This window comes from Orycteropus afer, unplaced genomic scaffold, assembly GCF_000298275.1.
Source record: "Orycteropus afer afer isolate SDZICR_OR568_19922 unplaced genomic scaffold, OryAfe1.0 scaffold00078, whole genome shotgun sequence".
NCBI classification, from domain to species: Eukaryota; Metazoa; Chordata; class Mammalia; order Tubulidentata; family Orycteropodidae; genus Orycteropus; species Orycteropus afer.
The window spans coordinates 8,764,014-8,779,832 of NW_006921665.1; the positions used below are offsets into that span (position 1 = coordinate 8,764,014).

At 36.8% G+C, this 15,819-nt stretch overlaps 1 protein-coding gene across 1 annotated transcript in view; it reads left to right on the top strand.

Annotated features, from left to right (window-relative positions):
* The window catches only part of SCAF4 (SR-related CTD associated factor 4), an 86,080-nt gene that overhangs the window by 50,044 nt on the left and 20,217 nt on the right, over positions 1-15,819 (top strand). The window contains exons 6-13 of the mRNA XM_007941312.1: positions 922-1,057; positions 1,418-1,557; positions 4,643-4,819; positions 9,837-10,054; positions 10,415-10,523; positions 13,155-13,322; positions 14,009-14,094; positions 15,083-15,273. Of these exons, the coding sequence (XP_007939503.1) occupies positions 922-1,057; positions 1,418-1,557; positions 4,643-4,819; positions 9,837-10,054; positions 10,415-10,523; positions 13,155-13,322; positions 14,009-14,094; positions 15,083-15,273 (1,225 nt within the window). The remainder of the gene's footprint in view (positions 1-921; positions 1,058-1,417; positions 1,558-4,642; positions 4,820-9,836; positions 10,055-10,414; positions 10,524-13,154; positions 13,323-14,008; positions 14,095-15,082; positions 15,274-15,819) is intronic.

Consider the following 15,819-nt stretch of genomic DNA (forward strand, 5'->3'; position numbering starts at 1 on the left):
GGTAACGAACAAAGAAAATTTCCTTTCCTTGACTTTTTACAGTAATGGACTAATACAGTATTTGTCCTTCTGTGATTGACTTATTTCACTCAGCATAATGTCTTCCAAGTTCATCCATGTTACGCAATGTTTTGCCAATTCTACATTATTCTTTAGGGTTGCATAGTATTCCATTATGTGTATGTACCATAATTTGGTTATCCATTCTTCTGTTGATGGGCACCTAGGTTCTTTCCATTTTTTTATTATTGTAAATTTTGCTGCACTGAACATGGGTGTGCATATATCTGTACTTGTCCTGGCTCTCACTTCTTTAGAATATATACCTAGTAATGGAATGGCTTCATCAAATGGTATATAATTTTGAGTGTTATAGATTGTTTATTTTCTTGTGGTAAAATGCACAAGAGGAAAGGTAATTCCTTGAGTAGGAGATAAGAGTTATGATAATGAATAGCACATCTTCTCTTGATGTGTCCTCCTCCATATTGTCCATGAAACAATGTACCTACCTAAAGCCAGGTTTGTTTGTTTTTTTAAAAAAATAGTAACTATTTGTTAGCAATATTTTCAAATTCTCTTTCACTTCATTTACTAGGATAGCTGCTTTTTGTCAGTGCTGAAGTTTCTTTTTATAACCATGAATAAAGTATAATGAAAAATGTAACACAGTTTTGATAATCTGCTTCTACTAATTCTGTTAGGTCCATATTCCTCTTTTTCTTACTCTAGATTATACCACTCAAGAAAGGCTGATTAGAGTGGTTTAACGAGGTTGTAATTGTGATGATGGATTGTTTGTTTGTTTGTTTAGGAAACGATTTTGTAACAATGGAAATGTTAGCCTAGGGAGTTTTCTTTTTTCATAAGAGATATCATAAATTATTTATACTAATATATTTATGTTTTCTCATGTTACAGAGTAAAATAGTTCGTGTACTGAACCTTTGGCAAAAAAATGGAGTGTTTAAAATTGAAATTATTCAGCCTCTTTTGGACATGGCAGCAGGAACCAGTAATGCCGCCCCAGTAGCAGAAAGTGTTACTAATAATGAAGGTATTATCAAGTGTGTCCGTGAGCCTAGATAATGGTACAACTTTTTTGCATGAAAAATTTTCATATTGGTGGAATTTTTCCATGAAAAGGAAATAGGTTTGCATCTTGGAAGCTGTGATTTTTTCTTTCCATCATTCCTGAAAATACACTTTTCTGAACTTGTTATAGTATGAATTTCTACTCTACCACATGTGTACTATGTGATATGATTGTATAAATTCTATAGTACCATCGGCTGTATATTATATTCTAAACTGAATTGAATTTTATTTTAGTGAAGAAACTTAATGAAGTTTGAGGAGAAATTTATAGATTAACGTTTTCTTAGACCTTAATGTCTCCCCAACTTTTTTTTTCTAGGTTCACCTCCACCTCAAGTAAAAGTTTCTACTGAACCCCCACAAGTCACTACAAACTCCGTATCAGCTGTACCACAGTTGCCTAGTTCTGATGCTTTTGCTGCTGTGGCCCAACTATTTCAGACCACTCAAGGACAACAGGTGAAATACTTACCCAAAGATTAAGTTGTTTTCAGGGTTAAGTACTGTTGTCAGTTCATGTTTTCCATTTCTAATTAATGGCATATTAAAGGGAGGAAATACGTCTACCTCTCAACTATGCCTTTGCTATGCAGGAGATAATGGTAAAGGGATAGTAGGAAAATGTGAAGGGAAAACTCAAGGGGACAACACACTTAGGAACAGCAAAACCTCTTTGAAGAGGTCAAACTTCCGGTAAGATGGAGGACTACGCAGACAAGCAACCCAGACCTTCTTCAACAAAGAACAGAAAAGCCAATTGACAAAGATAGAGAAGATATGCTGGAGCCCTGAGCTTTGAAAGGAACTATACAGAAGTGGATTAGGCACCTAGTGGAAAAACCTGAATGAAAACAGTGAGTACAGAGACAATCAGAGCTGCGGACTGTCAGCTACTCTGATGGCACCAACAGCCTGAATATTTCCAAGTGGTGTTGGGACCTGAGAAGTGAGCTAAAGATCAGCCCTGGTCACCAGGGGCTGCAGGGACGACTGCGCTGGTGGCCTATGACTGGGGAGGGAAACAGCAAAGAGGGAGACAACCTGAGCTGTTGACTTTTTGCTGTCCAGAAGGCACAGCCATCTTGATTGTTTACAAACGGCAGCCATTTTGGATATTTGAAATGATCTAGGGCACAGCCAATTTGAATGCTTGTAAGTGGTAGGCATTTTGGATATTTAAAGTGATCTAGAGTACAGCCATTTGAATGTATACAAGTGGCAACCATTTTACATTTTAAAGTGATAGCATCGTCATTTGGATTCCAGGGACCTAAGAATAGGCTCTGTTTGCCGAGGTGGGCAGGGACATACAAAAGGCTGACAACAGGAAACGAGACAGGTGGTGAGTGTATAAGTGCTGTCAACTAGTGAATAGAGAAGCACAGCACAGTACCCTGCTTGTATAGATAACATAAAAACAAAACAAAATGAAAATCGTGGGCAAGTCACTCCAAGATACAATCACCAATTAAATATAAACACAAAAATGTCGCAGTGCCTCAGAGACAACAGAGCATCACAGTCCATATAAAGAAGCAAGATAAAGCAGAAAAAACAAGGGACTAGGATATAGACCCAAAACACATCCCTGAGGAAGAGGCAGCATTGGATCTCTCTGATAAGGAATTCAAAAGAATTATATTTCGGTATCTTCAAAGGAGTGAGAGACAGAAAACACAGACAAAACTCCAGAAGAATTTTGGAAGACAATACAAAAACAAAATGACAAAATAAATGAAATATTTGAAAGGACTCAAAATTTGCAGATAGAAATCCAGAAGATTAATACTAAATTGTCAGCAATAGATAACACATTGAAAGGGCAAAAGAGTAGAATTGATGCAGTGGAAGATGGAATTATTGAGATTGAAGACAAATACCTGAATACTTCTAAGACTAAGCTCTGATTTCTCAGCAGAAACCACGCAGGCAAGAAGATAATGGGATGGTATATATAAAACCGTGAAAGAGAAAAATTTCCAACCAAGAATTATGTACCCAGCAAAATTGTCCCTGAAATATGATGGTGAAATTAGGACATTTCCAGATAAGCAGAAATTAAGGGAATTTGTTAAAACCTGACCAACCTCACAAGAGATGCTAAAGGGAGTCCTTTGGGCAAAGATGCAATAACAGCCAACAGCAACTGACCATTAACACGCATGATGATATAACCCAGAAACCAACCCAGCTATGGAAGTATCCAAAGTGAATAAGCCTACAAGATTGTAAACAGGAAACAGAGACATCAATTGACAAATGAGGACAACTATAATCCAAAAAGAGGGAAAAAACTGTGTCGTTACAGAACTTCTAGATGGTAGGGATGTCAAGACAACTGCAAGATAGAACAGACTGTTCTAAACTTGGGAAGAAAACTATAAATCACAGGGTAACCTCAAAGAAAAATGAGAAACTTACACATCAAAATAAAAAAGAGGACCAGCACAAATATTTAGCAAATACTGAAGCAATAGCAACAAAGGAAGTGTTAACACGATTCATAAACAAAACGAGCTCAGTATAGAAAATTTTATGAACAAAGACATCGACACCACGAAAAAGCATGTAACAAAAATGACAGCAACAAATTCATATTTGCCAATAATTACCTGTCTGGCAAGGGACTTAATCTCCAAGATTCATGGAAAACTCCGATGCCTCAATACCAAAGGAATCAACAATCTAATTGAAAAATGGGCAGAAGACATCAATAGACCCTTCACCAAAGAAGATATTCAGGTGGAGTGCTAATACATGAAGAGATGCTCACAATCATTGGCCATCAGAGAGATGCAAATCAGAACAACAGTGAGATACCGTCTCACCCCCGCACTGATGGCAAGGTTCAAAAGACAGAAAATAACAAATGCTGACGGGGATGTGCAGAGATTGGGACTCTCATACACTGCTGGTGGGACTGTGAAGTGATACAACCACTGTGGAAAGCAATATGCCAATTCCTTAGAAAGCTGGAATTGGAGATAGCATTTGACCCAGCAATTCCAATACTGGGTATATATCCTAGAGATATATGTATACTGCAAAAAAAAACAAACAACATTGACCCATGTCACTTTAATTTTGTATATTATACATAAATTATGTTTCAATAAAATGCATTAAAAAGAAAAACCTCTTTGAAGAAAACTTCAAAACTGCTAAGTGGTTGATATGATTGCTCTCATTTCTATTATGTCTAAATGATTTCAAAATTGTTTAGATTGGGGAAGTTTTTTCCATTTTTCTAGAAAACATAAATTGACCTTATTCACAATTCTGTGTATTTTCTCGTCTCCTTTACCAACATCTTACATGAATGCAGTTATACAGCATGCATTTTAAACCTTATACCACATACATTGTGTCCTTGATATATTCATTTGCAGCAAAATTAACTATTAGTAAAAAGTGGGTTTTTTCCTCTTTACTCTGTGCTTATGCTATTTCAAGCCACTTTTAAGAATTTTACTTGCTTTTTTTTTTTTTAAATAAACTTTTGACACAATGATTATTCTGTTTGTGTGGTTTATCACTCTTTCAGCTTCAGCAGATCCTTCAGACTTTTCAACAACCTTCAAAACCACAGTCTCCTGCCATTGACAACGCTGTGATGGCTCAGGTTCAAGCTATCACAGCTCAGTTAAAGACAGCTCCTACACAGCCGCCTGAACAAAAAGCTGCTTTTCCCCAACCCGAACAGAAAACTGCATTTGACAAGGTATGCTTATCTCATGTAACTCACCCCGCTGTGGATACCGCACAGTTTGGAGTGTGGTGGTCACTCCTTGTATAGTTTGTCTGTGAATTACTCATTTTTTTGTTTTGTGGTTTGAGGGATTTCCCCTCCTCTAAATTGAAACACTGGTTATTGTTTCTGGTTACTGTATATTTAGTATCAGAATTTTGGCTAATTAAGTGTCTTCCAATTACTCTGTTGAGCCTTTAAGGTTCCTTGGGCATGTTTAAGAGGCTGTTGGTAAGAATACAAGTGTTGATCATCTACAGCTTAGAGCTGCCTGTTGAAATTTAATCCAAACAGCTCCACTTGTGTCTGTTTCATGTGTTGTCTATTTAAACAGTATTGGGTTTATAGCTATATAAAATTTCATTTCAGTTTACGCCTTTCAGTGCAAAAAAAATGAAAAGACCTAAATAAGAATATATCATAGTTACCCTTTTAAGTCAGTACATACAGAGATGCTTCATTATTGTATATTATGCATAATATTTCCTAGTATCAGAATATTTGAATCATCCTCTCTTGGTAAACACTGAGTTTATTTTGCATTTCACATGACTCAGTGAATCTTAAAGTTTTTATGATCTTTGTACATGTATGTAGATTTTCTGTAGGGTACATTATTTGAAGTAGATGTGCTAAGTTAAAAAATAATGCACTCATTTCTGTATGTATATTTACTTCAAAAAACTCCCTCTCCTTTCCAGAGATAATACATTTAGCCTTTGAAAAGAGAATATTCTGTCAAATTGTCCTGTATACAAAAGTGTTATACCAATTTTTTTTTAATCTCACCAGCAGTATTTAATACTATGACAATGTGCATGTAGGCAGTATTTTGGTTTTTGTTTTATTCTTTCAGTTTTTGACATTCTTAAAGGTTCAAAATGTTGTCTAATAGAGAAGTTGCTTCCTTGCTGTAATTGCTGTATTTTCAGTGCATTGTGTGTCTTTCTCTTTGCCCAATTTTCTACAATTCAATAATGTGTAGAGATACTTTTCATATTAGAAATTATAGGCTACACATATTTCTCATAAACTCTAATTTGTTCTAACATTTCTAGAGTCTGTAGTCAAATTAATTTTCTGGTTTTTTTTAATTGTGTTTTGGGAAAAATAACTTAAAAGAATTTTATACTTTTTTCTAGTAGTTTAATGTTTTTTATTTTCATTTTTACTTCAGTCCATCTGGATTCTATTTTAGAATATGGTGCAAGATAATAGTTAAATCTTCATATTTTTAGAAATAACGTTTTTGTCAGAACCCTGGTGGCACAGTGGTTAAAACACTCAACTACTAACTGAAAGGTTGACAGTTTGTACCTACCAATGGTTCTGTGGGAGAAGGATGGGGCAGTCTGCTTCCATAAAGATTCACAGCCTTGGAAGTCCTATGGGACAATTCTGCTCGGGCCTATAGGGTCACTATGAGTCAGAATCAACTCAGTTTGGTTTTTTGGGGGGTAGGAGTGGGGACGGCAAATATTTTTGTCGTACACTAAATTCCTATGTTTTTATGTCTCTGGATTCTTTTTGTTCCACTAATATATTTATTTCTACATCATAACAAATTGCCTATAGCTTATAATACTACATTTTATTATGAGGTATCCTCCTTTATTCTTTTTTAAACTTTCTTTGACTGTTCATGGGCTTATTTTTTCAGATGAACTCAGCATAAATTTTATGATTCCTTGGAAAGGAATTGCTCCTTGTACAGAATCTCCATTTATTCAAATCTCCTTTTCTTACATAAATCATGTATATTTTTTGCTAAAATTATTCTTAGATATTTAATCATGTTTAATGTTTTGCAATATTTTTTCTTTGGTTAATGATTCAATAAACCAAAACACCAAACTCACTGCCATCAAGTTGGATCCGACTCACAGTGACCTCTCCTTGGGTTTCTGAGGCAGTATCACTACAGAAGTAGATTGCCCAACCTTCCTTCCAAAATGATGCAATAGAGGGAGACTATTGATTTTTTATTTTATATTGTAAATGGTCAAAGCATTTTAAACTTTGAAGGTTTCTAGTTGGCTCATTTAGATTTTCTAGGTACCTTCTAAATTTGACTTTCCTCTTCAACATTGATACCTGTTTCTTTCCTTGTTGCATTGGTAATTAGGACTGTCAGAAAAAATGTTGAATAATAGTGATTGTGGGCATCCTTATCTTGTTCTTAATTTGAATTTTAATTCCGTTAGTGCTTTATCTTAAGGAGCTGTGATGTCATAGTGGATTAGGCATCTGGCTGCTAATCAGAAGGTCAGCAGTTCAAACCTACCAGCTGAAGGGAAGGAATATGGGGCAATCTAAAGTTTTTTTCAAAGCAGTAGTTTTAAATCTTAAAACTTTTAAAGAACATACCTATTTGTGATAAACTGCAAAGATGATAATTTTTCGTTTTTGTTTTATAGACAGTTAGACCGACCTGAGTTTTAATGTTGGCTCCCATCACTTATTGGCTTTGTCTTGATGTTGAGTCACTTAAAAGTTCAGTTTGCATCACCATAAAATAATGATGATATTACCTATATTTCATCATTGTCATGAGTGTTAAATAAGCTGATTTGTTGTAAAATGGAAGGTGCCTGGGCCATAGTGGATGTTTAGAAAACATTAGTTCTTAGTTAAAATAAGAACTTTTAATAACTGACCTAGAATTAAAAAGAAATACAAGTTAGCACTATCTCAAAACACTCTGTACCCTTGATGATTCAGTTTTATATATGGTGTTGTCCAAAGAGAGGACTTTCTTTCCTAATGTAGAAATTGATATTTCAGTAAAATAGTTCCAGAATTCCTAGGCAGAACCATCACAAAACACCACAAGTTTAGGAATTTTAGTTTAAAATTCATGAGCAGAATGGGCCCAGCTTAAGAGTAAAGGCTGCTCGTTGGAGGAAAAAGACTCAGGGCTCTGAAGTCCAGTAGACCAGTTGTCTACATCTTGATTCTCCATTTGTAGACTGTACAATCTTGGTTATAGTTCATAATCACCTGAGCCTTAGTTTTCTTGTCTATAAAAAGAAGGAACTGTGTCTACATTGCTGTTGTTAAAGTATTTTATGTAATCTACTTAACATAATAGTAGATGTTTGAGATGTTACCTTTTGCCAAAAGGACAAGAAGGCCATATATTCTGACCTCCTAGAACCCCACAAGAGGAAGGCAGAATCACCATCAATAGCCCAAGGCCTATTACTGCAAGGCCAGACATGCTGCCTCCCTCCAGCCCTTTCACCAACCGTTCCTGCCAAAGCACCCACCACCTCTCTCCTGGGTTTGGTAATTCGCTGCAGTGGCCACACAGAGCTCACAGATTATGGGGTTTATTAGGGAAGCACCACAGGCTACAATTCAAGTTCAGGAAAAATGCTCAGTCTCTTTCCCAGCAGTGCTGGTCCCTCGGTCTCTCACTCAGCAATGCGTGTCTCTTGCGTCTCTTTCCCAGGAACGTGTGTCTCAGGAGCCCGTGTCTCTTTTCAGCAGCACATCTTCCTCAACCAGCAGTCAGAGAGAGTTCTGCCTCTAGGAGGCCCTCCTTTTGAGCTTGGCAGAGTGGCCACACCAACCAATCATAACAACAGAATTCTAAGCACCTGAGAGTGAGCCTTCCATAACATTGCATTGTGCCACGCCCAACAGAAATAACCCAGGTGGATAACATTTACAATCAGGAGCTCCTCAGTTGCTCATTCCACCACTGAGTTTACAATGACTTAGGGGTAGAAAAGCCATATTAAGTAATTTACTACACTGCACCTTTCTTTGTGAGTACATGTGACCTTATTTTTAAATGGCTGTTCTTTGGACATGTTATCTTGTCAGGTGTGTAGCTGTTTGTTTTTAATGTAAGTTTCTGGTAGAAACTTTGAAGTTTTAAGAAAAACTCTGATTGTAAGACTTAATTGTGCTCCTCGCCTATGCCATTCTCTTGTTCACTTGAGACATTTATTTTTCACATTAGTGAGCAAGCGTTATATGACGTCTTTTTATGGACATTTATTCCCAAAAAAGCCCTCCAAACCCACTGCCATTGAGTCGATTCTGACTCATAGCAACCTCCCTTGTATTTCCAAGACTGTAAATCTTTACAGAAGCATATTGCCTTATCTTTCTTCCATGGAGTGGCTGCTGGGTTTGAGCCACTGACTTTTTGATTAGCAGCTCAGTGCCTTAACCACTGTGTCACCAGAGATCCTTAGATGTTTATAGTGACCAGATAATGCAGTCCTTTTGTACTATTTACAGCTGACTCGAATTGTATACCCATTTTGATGTGTGTTGTTGTTGTTGTTATGTGCCCTTGAGTCAGATCTGACTCATAGCGACCCCTCCTTGGATTTCCAAGGCAGTATCACTATGGAAGTAGATTGCCCAATCTTCCTTCCGAGGAGTGGCTGGTGGGTTTGAACCACCAGCCTTCTGGTTAGCAGTCAAGCTCCTTTTGATGTGTGTAAAGTTCTAACCTTTTTAAGTCTAGGAAAAAAAAAATTTAGTAAAATGTTATATTGCTAAATTATGAAATAAGAATATAGAAAATAGTTTTTAAAAAGAAAACTTACCATTGGAGAGCAACCAAACCAAAAAAAACCTATAGTTACTGCCATCAAGTCAATTCTAACTCTTAGCAACCCCCTTTGGGCTTCCAAGGAGGTAAATCTTTACAGAAGTAGAATGCCCAGTCTTCCTTCTATGAAGTGGCTGGTGGGTTTGAACTGCCAGCCTTCTGCTTAGTGGTCAGATGCCTTAGGCACCATGCCACCAGAGTTCCTTAATTGGAGAGGAAACAGAATAAAATGGTATTTATGTCAAGATTGTTGATGGCCATGACTCAAGGTCCTAAGGGCATGTGGAAAAATGAGATTTTCTGTGGCAGCATGGTGAAATTATGTATGATGGTGTACAGCTATGACTTCTATAAAGTTTTTTACGCAGTGACTTACAATCTAAATTTTAAAATGGAATATTGCTATACCTATTCCAGAAGCTGCTTGATAGGTTTGATTATGATGATGAGCCAGAAGCTGTGGAAGAATCAAAGAAAGAAGATGCTGCTGCTGCCGCCACTACTACCACAGCCACTGCCGCCACCACCACCACCACCACCACCACAGCCCTTCCTGCTGCTGCCCCCCCTGTCCCTGCTGTTGCTGTCCCAGCTGCCGCCACCCCCACTGCTTCTCCTCCTCCACAGGCACCTTAGTACGTTTCTTCTTGTTAACTCCTCTGGATATAAAGTTGATCCTTGTTGGAAAATCATAATGTATATAACATTTAGCAACAAAATCTGTCTTTATAAGACATTGTTTTATAAAATTGAGGTGATAGTTTGGATTTCCTCCAAGGGAATTGATCAGATTCATAACAACTACAGTAAAAATGCCTTTTATGTTAGGAATAATGCTGAGCGTACAAATTAATATTTGGACAGATAACACGATTTAGTGGAATATTGACTGTAAATGTGTACTGAATGACACTCTTTATGTTTCTGTGGTTAGAATGTGGCTAAGACTCTTAATTACTTTTGAATGGGTAAGAAGATTGCTTATGTTTTTTTAGTGGGTTTCCTGGTGATAGCATGCAGCAGCCAGCATATGCGCAGCATCAAAATTTGGATCCATTTCAACCTCGAATGATGGGATTACAACAGGATCCAATGCACCATCAGGTACAGATATTTTTTCTGTAGCCAAGTTTTATTCTCTCGGGATCTGTTTGTTAGAGCATAATGTAGTGTGCACTTCACAGACCACTATTGTTTAGTTGTGTTTTTAGCCAAGTAGTACTACAACCCTGATAAAATCTGTTGAGCACTGCCAAAGGGACAGGGAGGCCTCATCTTCTGACCTCCTCTAACCCCACAAGAGGAAGACAGAATCACCATCAGTAGCCCAAGGACTATCCCTGCGAGGCCCGATATGCTGTCTCTCTCCAGCCCTTTCACCAATTCTGACACCAACCGTTCCTCCCACAGCACCCACCACCTCTCTGCTGGGTTTGATAATTCGCTGCAGTGGCCACACAGAACTCACTATTAGGGAAGAAACAGGCTACAACGCAAGTTCAGGAACAAGCTCAGTCTCTCTCAGCCGATAGTCTCTCTCAGCAGTGCATGTCTCTTGCATCTCTCAGCAGCATGCCTTTCTCAGATAGCAGTCAGAGAGACTCCTTCTGCCTTTAGAAATGCTCCTTTTGAGCCTGGCAGAGTGACCACTAACCAATCCCAAGATCAGAATTCTGTATACCTGAGAGCGAGTGAAATCCACAGAAGATTGCTTCTTGCTGGTGCAACAGAAATACCCCAGGTGGATAACTTTAGCAATCATGAGCTACTCAGTTGCTCATGGTAAATTCCACCATGGAGTTTACAAAGACTTATGGCTAGAAAAGCTACACTGTGTAATTCACTACACCACAAACACACATTGTTTTCAGTTGCTTTTTGCTTTAATTATAATAACTATGTTAAATGTCATTACATGTTCATATTTTAATAATAAGTATTTTAGTTAAAGAGTTTTGAATGTTTGTATTTCGGTTTGGGAAACTGGCTAGTCATTCAGCTCTTTCCCTTGCTGGGTCACCCCTTCCCCATCCTCACCCCCAGTGAATGTTGTGTGATCAGATGCTTTAAGAGGGCATTCTAAGACAGTAGATTGCTATGTGTGGTCTTTATAGGATTAGGTCATCAGTCTTTGAGCTGCATTGGCTTTCTCAGTTATGTCAGTTATCCCACAGAAAAGTACTAGCAGAGATGAACTGGTTTCGCCATTTTAGAACTGTATTCAGTTTTGTGACACTAAGGCCTCTTGTTCTCTCCTAAATTAAAGGATCACTAGGGTCCTTTCCTTTTTACAGCAGCTATTGTGAAAAGCTGTTCACTTCATGAGTTCCCTCTTGAATGGACAAAACTTTATCCCTTAAACATATGCTTCCATCAAATTCTTTATTTTTCATCTCTTACCACCCAAGAATGTAGTTTGAAATCTGGAGTAAGAGCATAGCTCACTGGAAAATTACAAGAAGTTAGTAGAGATTTTGTTCATTGGGTTTCTTTTAATAATCTTCAAATTTAGCCTTTCCTAAACTTTTCTATATATTGGAATTACAGGGGCAAAGAGGGACATTTTTTAAAATACAGCTCCTAGACCCCACTCCAGAACTACAATCAGTCTCTAGAGATTCTGTATTTAAAAAAAAAAATTGTATAGTGATTCACTTGTCCTTAGTTTAGAAATGGTTCTGTGAAATTTCTTAAGAGTATATTCATTTTCTTACTCAGATCGTGCTCAGTCCATTCTATATATTTGCTAATATGAAACTGATAGGATTTTAATGACTTACTGATGAAGTTTGAAAAATATTTTATAAGCCTGTTTAAAATAGGAAGAAAACATATGAACTTATTTCTAGATGTTTAACAGTTACTGAAAGTTTAGAGTTCTTTAAATTGTCTTGGTATTTGAATTGGACATGTATAAATATGTTAGGTTATGGTTTACTCTCACTATTGTTATGATGATACTTTAAACTCTAAAAGTGGATATATAAACTGGCATATGAGCTGAATAGTGCATTAAGTAGATACACTCCTTGGAGAGATCAATCATGGGAGAATAGAAGGGCTGTGTATGCACAGACAGACAACTTGGGAGGCAGGAGTTCATGGGAGGGAAGGACCAGAGAAGACGTAACTGTGGAGAAGTAGGAGGAGAGCTGTTGCATTCTGGGAAATTGCAGTAAATGTTATGAGACAAAGTATATGTTAGCCACTGTATGGAAAGTGAATTTGCTCTGTAAGCTTGCACCCAAATCACAATAAAAATGAAAGAAAAAAAATTGTGAGTTGAAATTCCTCTTGGAGTAAATAAAAGCAACATGAACCAGGAATTTACTGCTTCTGGACACTCCTTCCAGCAGAAGGCTTAATTTGTCTTTAAAGTTCAGTCTGTCACATTTCTTCCTCATATAAGTGAAGCTGTATCTTTAAATATATAAACCATACTGTATTTATAATTTTGAAGTGGGTTGTAAGATTTTTAACCTATATATTTGGATATATAATAATTTGGATGAAGAGTGTACCAATGAAAATTGTTTGAGTGTACTGATGAAAATTGTTTAACGGGGTTTCATGTCATTATAGTTAATTAAAACAAAATATACTATGCATAATTGTTCTTTGATCAAAGTTTATTGACGATACTTTAGTTTTACATCAAGTGTTTAAGGGTTTTCTACATTCTTTTTGGTAGCTATCATTTAAAAGCTACTCATGCACTTTGTTTGAAAACAAAAGGTTCCACTTCCTCCAAATGGACAAATGCCAGGATTTGGACTTCTTCCTACACCTCCGTTTCCTCCAATGGCTCAGCCTGTGATTCCTCCAGCTCCACCGGTGCAGCAACCTTTCCAAGCTTCTTTTCAGGCACAAAATGAACCACTTACACAGAAAGCACATCAGCAGGTAAAACTTCATTTCTTGGTTGTCTTGACTTGTATACAAGGGAGCTCTGGTGACAATGTAGTATGGCATTTGGCTGCTAACTAAAAAAGTTGGCTGTTTGAACCTACCAGCTGCTCCACGGGAGAAAGATGAGGCAGTCTGGTTCTATAAAGATTTACAACCTTAGAAACTATATAGAGGTTTCTGTGAGTCAGAATTGAATCAATGGCAGTGGGTTTGGTTTTGGGTCTTTATACACCTGGCCATTTGCTTACTATATTCATTTTCTAATTTGAAGAAAGAGTTATACCTTGAGGACATACTGCTAAACTCTCTATTGCCCAAGTGTTTAATCTCAAAAGTAGGCATCCCATTACTACCAACTTCCTTAGTTCATGAGAATATAGACAGAGTTCAGATCACTTAACCAGTACCTGATTCACCATGTTATATGATGGCTTATTAAAGTGATGTTTAACTTGTACAAAGTAGCTTCTAGACTAATCTTGTAAACCATATAAAAGCTTTTTAAGTGATGACCAGTTATTAATAAACTAGTAATTTGGTTCCAAGTAACCTAAAGAGAACTGTGTCAGGGCAAGAAATTTTTAATTTAGCATTTGTTAGATTCTGGACTTTTGCCTCTGTTTATAATTTTCACTTCTTTAATTTTATGATGGAATTTTTTTTTTTTTTTTTTTTTTAAGGAAATGGAAGTGGAACAACCTTGTATTCAAGAGGTTAAGCGGCATATATCTGATAATAGAAAGTCAAGATCTAGGTCAGCATCCAGGTAATTTGTAGGAAATATTTTTCCAATCATCTGTGTCTTAGGAAACATAGAGCTTAAAATCAAGTTTGGCTGGTTTCACATTTGACACTTGATATGTGCATATATGTATGTATAAGGAGCTCTGGTGGCATAGTGAATAAGGTACTTGGCTGCTAACCAGAAGGTCAGTGGTTTAAACCCACCAGCCTCTCTGCAGAAGAAAGATGGGGGTGATCTACTCTGTAAAGATTTATAGACTCAGAAACCAAATGGGGGTTCACTAAGAGTGCAATGAGTTTGATTTTATTGATAGGTAGGTAGATAGAGATACATATGAGGAGTGCGGGCATAAGTATTAAAAATGTCCTGTAGCAAGTCAAGGAAGTTAATCACATTCTTTTCCCTTTGATTTGCTGTAATGCTTATTTATAAGTATACAACATGGAATTACAAGAGTTACATATTTAACATTCCTTTATAATTTTGTTGTGAGCTCTGGTGGTGTAGTGCCTGAGCCATTTGACTGCTAACCAGAAGGCTGGCGGTTCAAACCCACCAGCCACTCCTCAGAAGGATGATTGGGCAATCTACTTCTGTGGTGATACAGCTTCAGAAAGTCAAGGAAGGTTCACTAAAAAAGTAGAAAGATCATAAATATATTATAAACTAATTGGATTACTTTTTAAATTATTTAACTGCTGCAAAAAGAAGACTACTGAGAAGATAGATAACAAGTAGTAGCAGATATTTCTCTGATGAAAATCTGATTCTTACATTGCAAGTAGTAATTTAGTGTAGTAGAGGTACTGTTGATAAGAGATACTTTGACAAACTGATATGCTTTCTTTGAACTTGTTAAAAAATCTTTAAAACGAGTTCCTTGCTATTGAGTCCTTACATATCCAAACATAAAATTATTTAGTTATGTTTTTCAAATTAATACAGGTAAGAAACATTTTCTATTTATTCTCTATGTATTATCTCTTCTCCCTTCCCATGAAAATATTAGGTCACCAAAAAGAAGACGATCTAGATCTGGTTCTAGATCTCGAAGATCTCGTCATCGACGTTCTCGATCTCGCTCCAGGGATAGACGCCGACATTCTCCTAGATCTCGATCCCAAGAGAGACGGGATCGAGAAAAAGAGAGGGAACGTCGACAGAAAGGCCTTCCTCAAATCAAACCAGAAACTGCAAGTGGTAATTAACCTCTCTCAGACTTTCTGCATTATTTTCTTCATGTCATCAGTTTAAAATGTTTTACAGCTGTTGACAGAGCCATGAGTGAAATGGGGCTGGATTGATTTTTATTCTGAGTACTGCTTTATCATGTCTTATTTGTGTGTGCATTGGTGTATATATCTTGGTCTTTGCTTTTGTACATTAAACCAGTTACTAAGAAGCAGCAGCAAGGAGTGAATCAAACTACCAGTGATCAGTGGTAGAGTCCAAATATCATTAACTAGCTCTTCTCTACATAATGGAAAAAAAAGTTTCCTTTGTTTGCCAGAATTGCTTGTATCCTCCTTTGTATAGATTTAAAATTTACAGAATATTTTAGCTTGCAGTATCTCTTGAATCTCTTAAGTGTGTTAGAATATTTTAATAAGATGTACTAGACATATTCTTGATATGGGTCAGTAACCATTATTTTTGACTCGTTAACTGTTAAGATATTAATTCATAATATGACTATGAAATATGTTAAACTTCTAATTCTGTAAGACTTACTACCTAGGACACAGC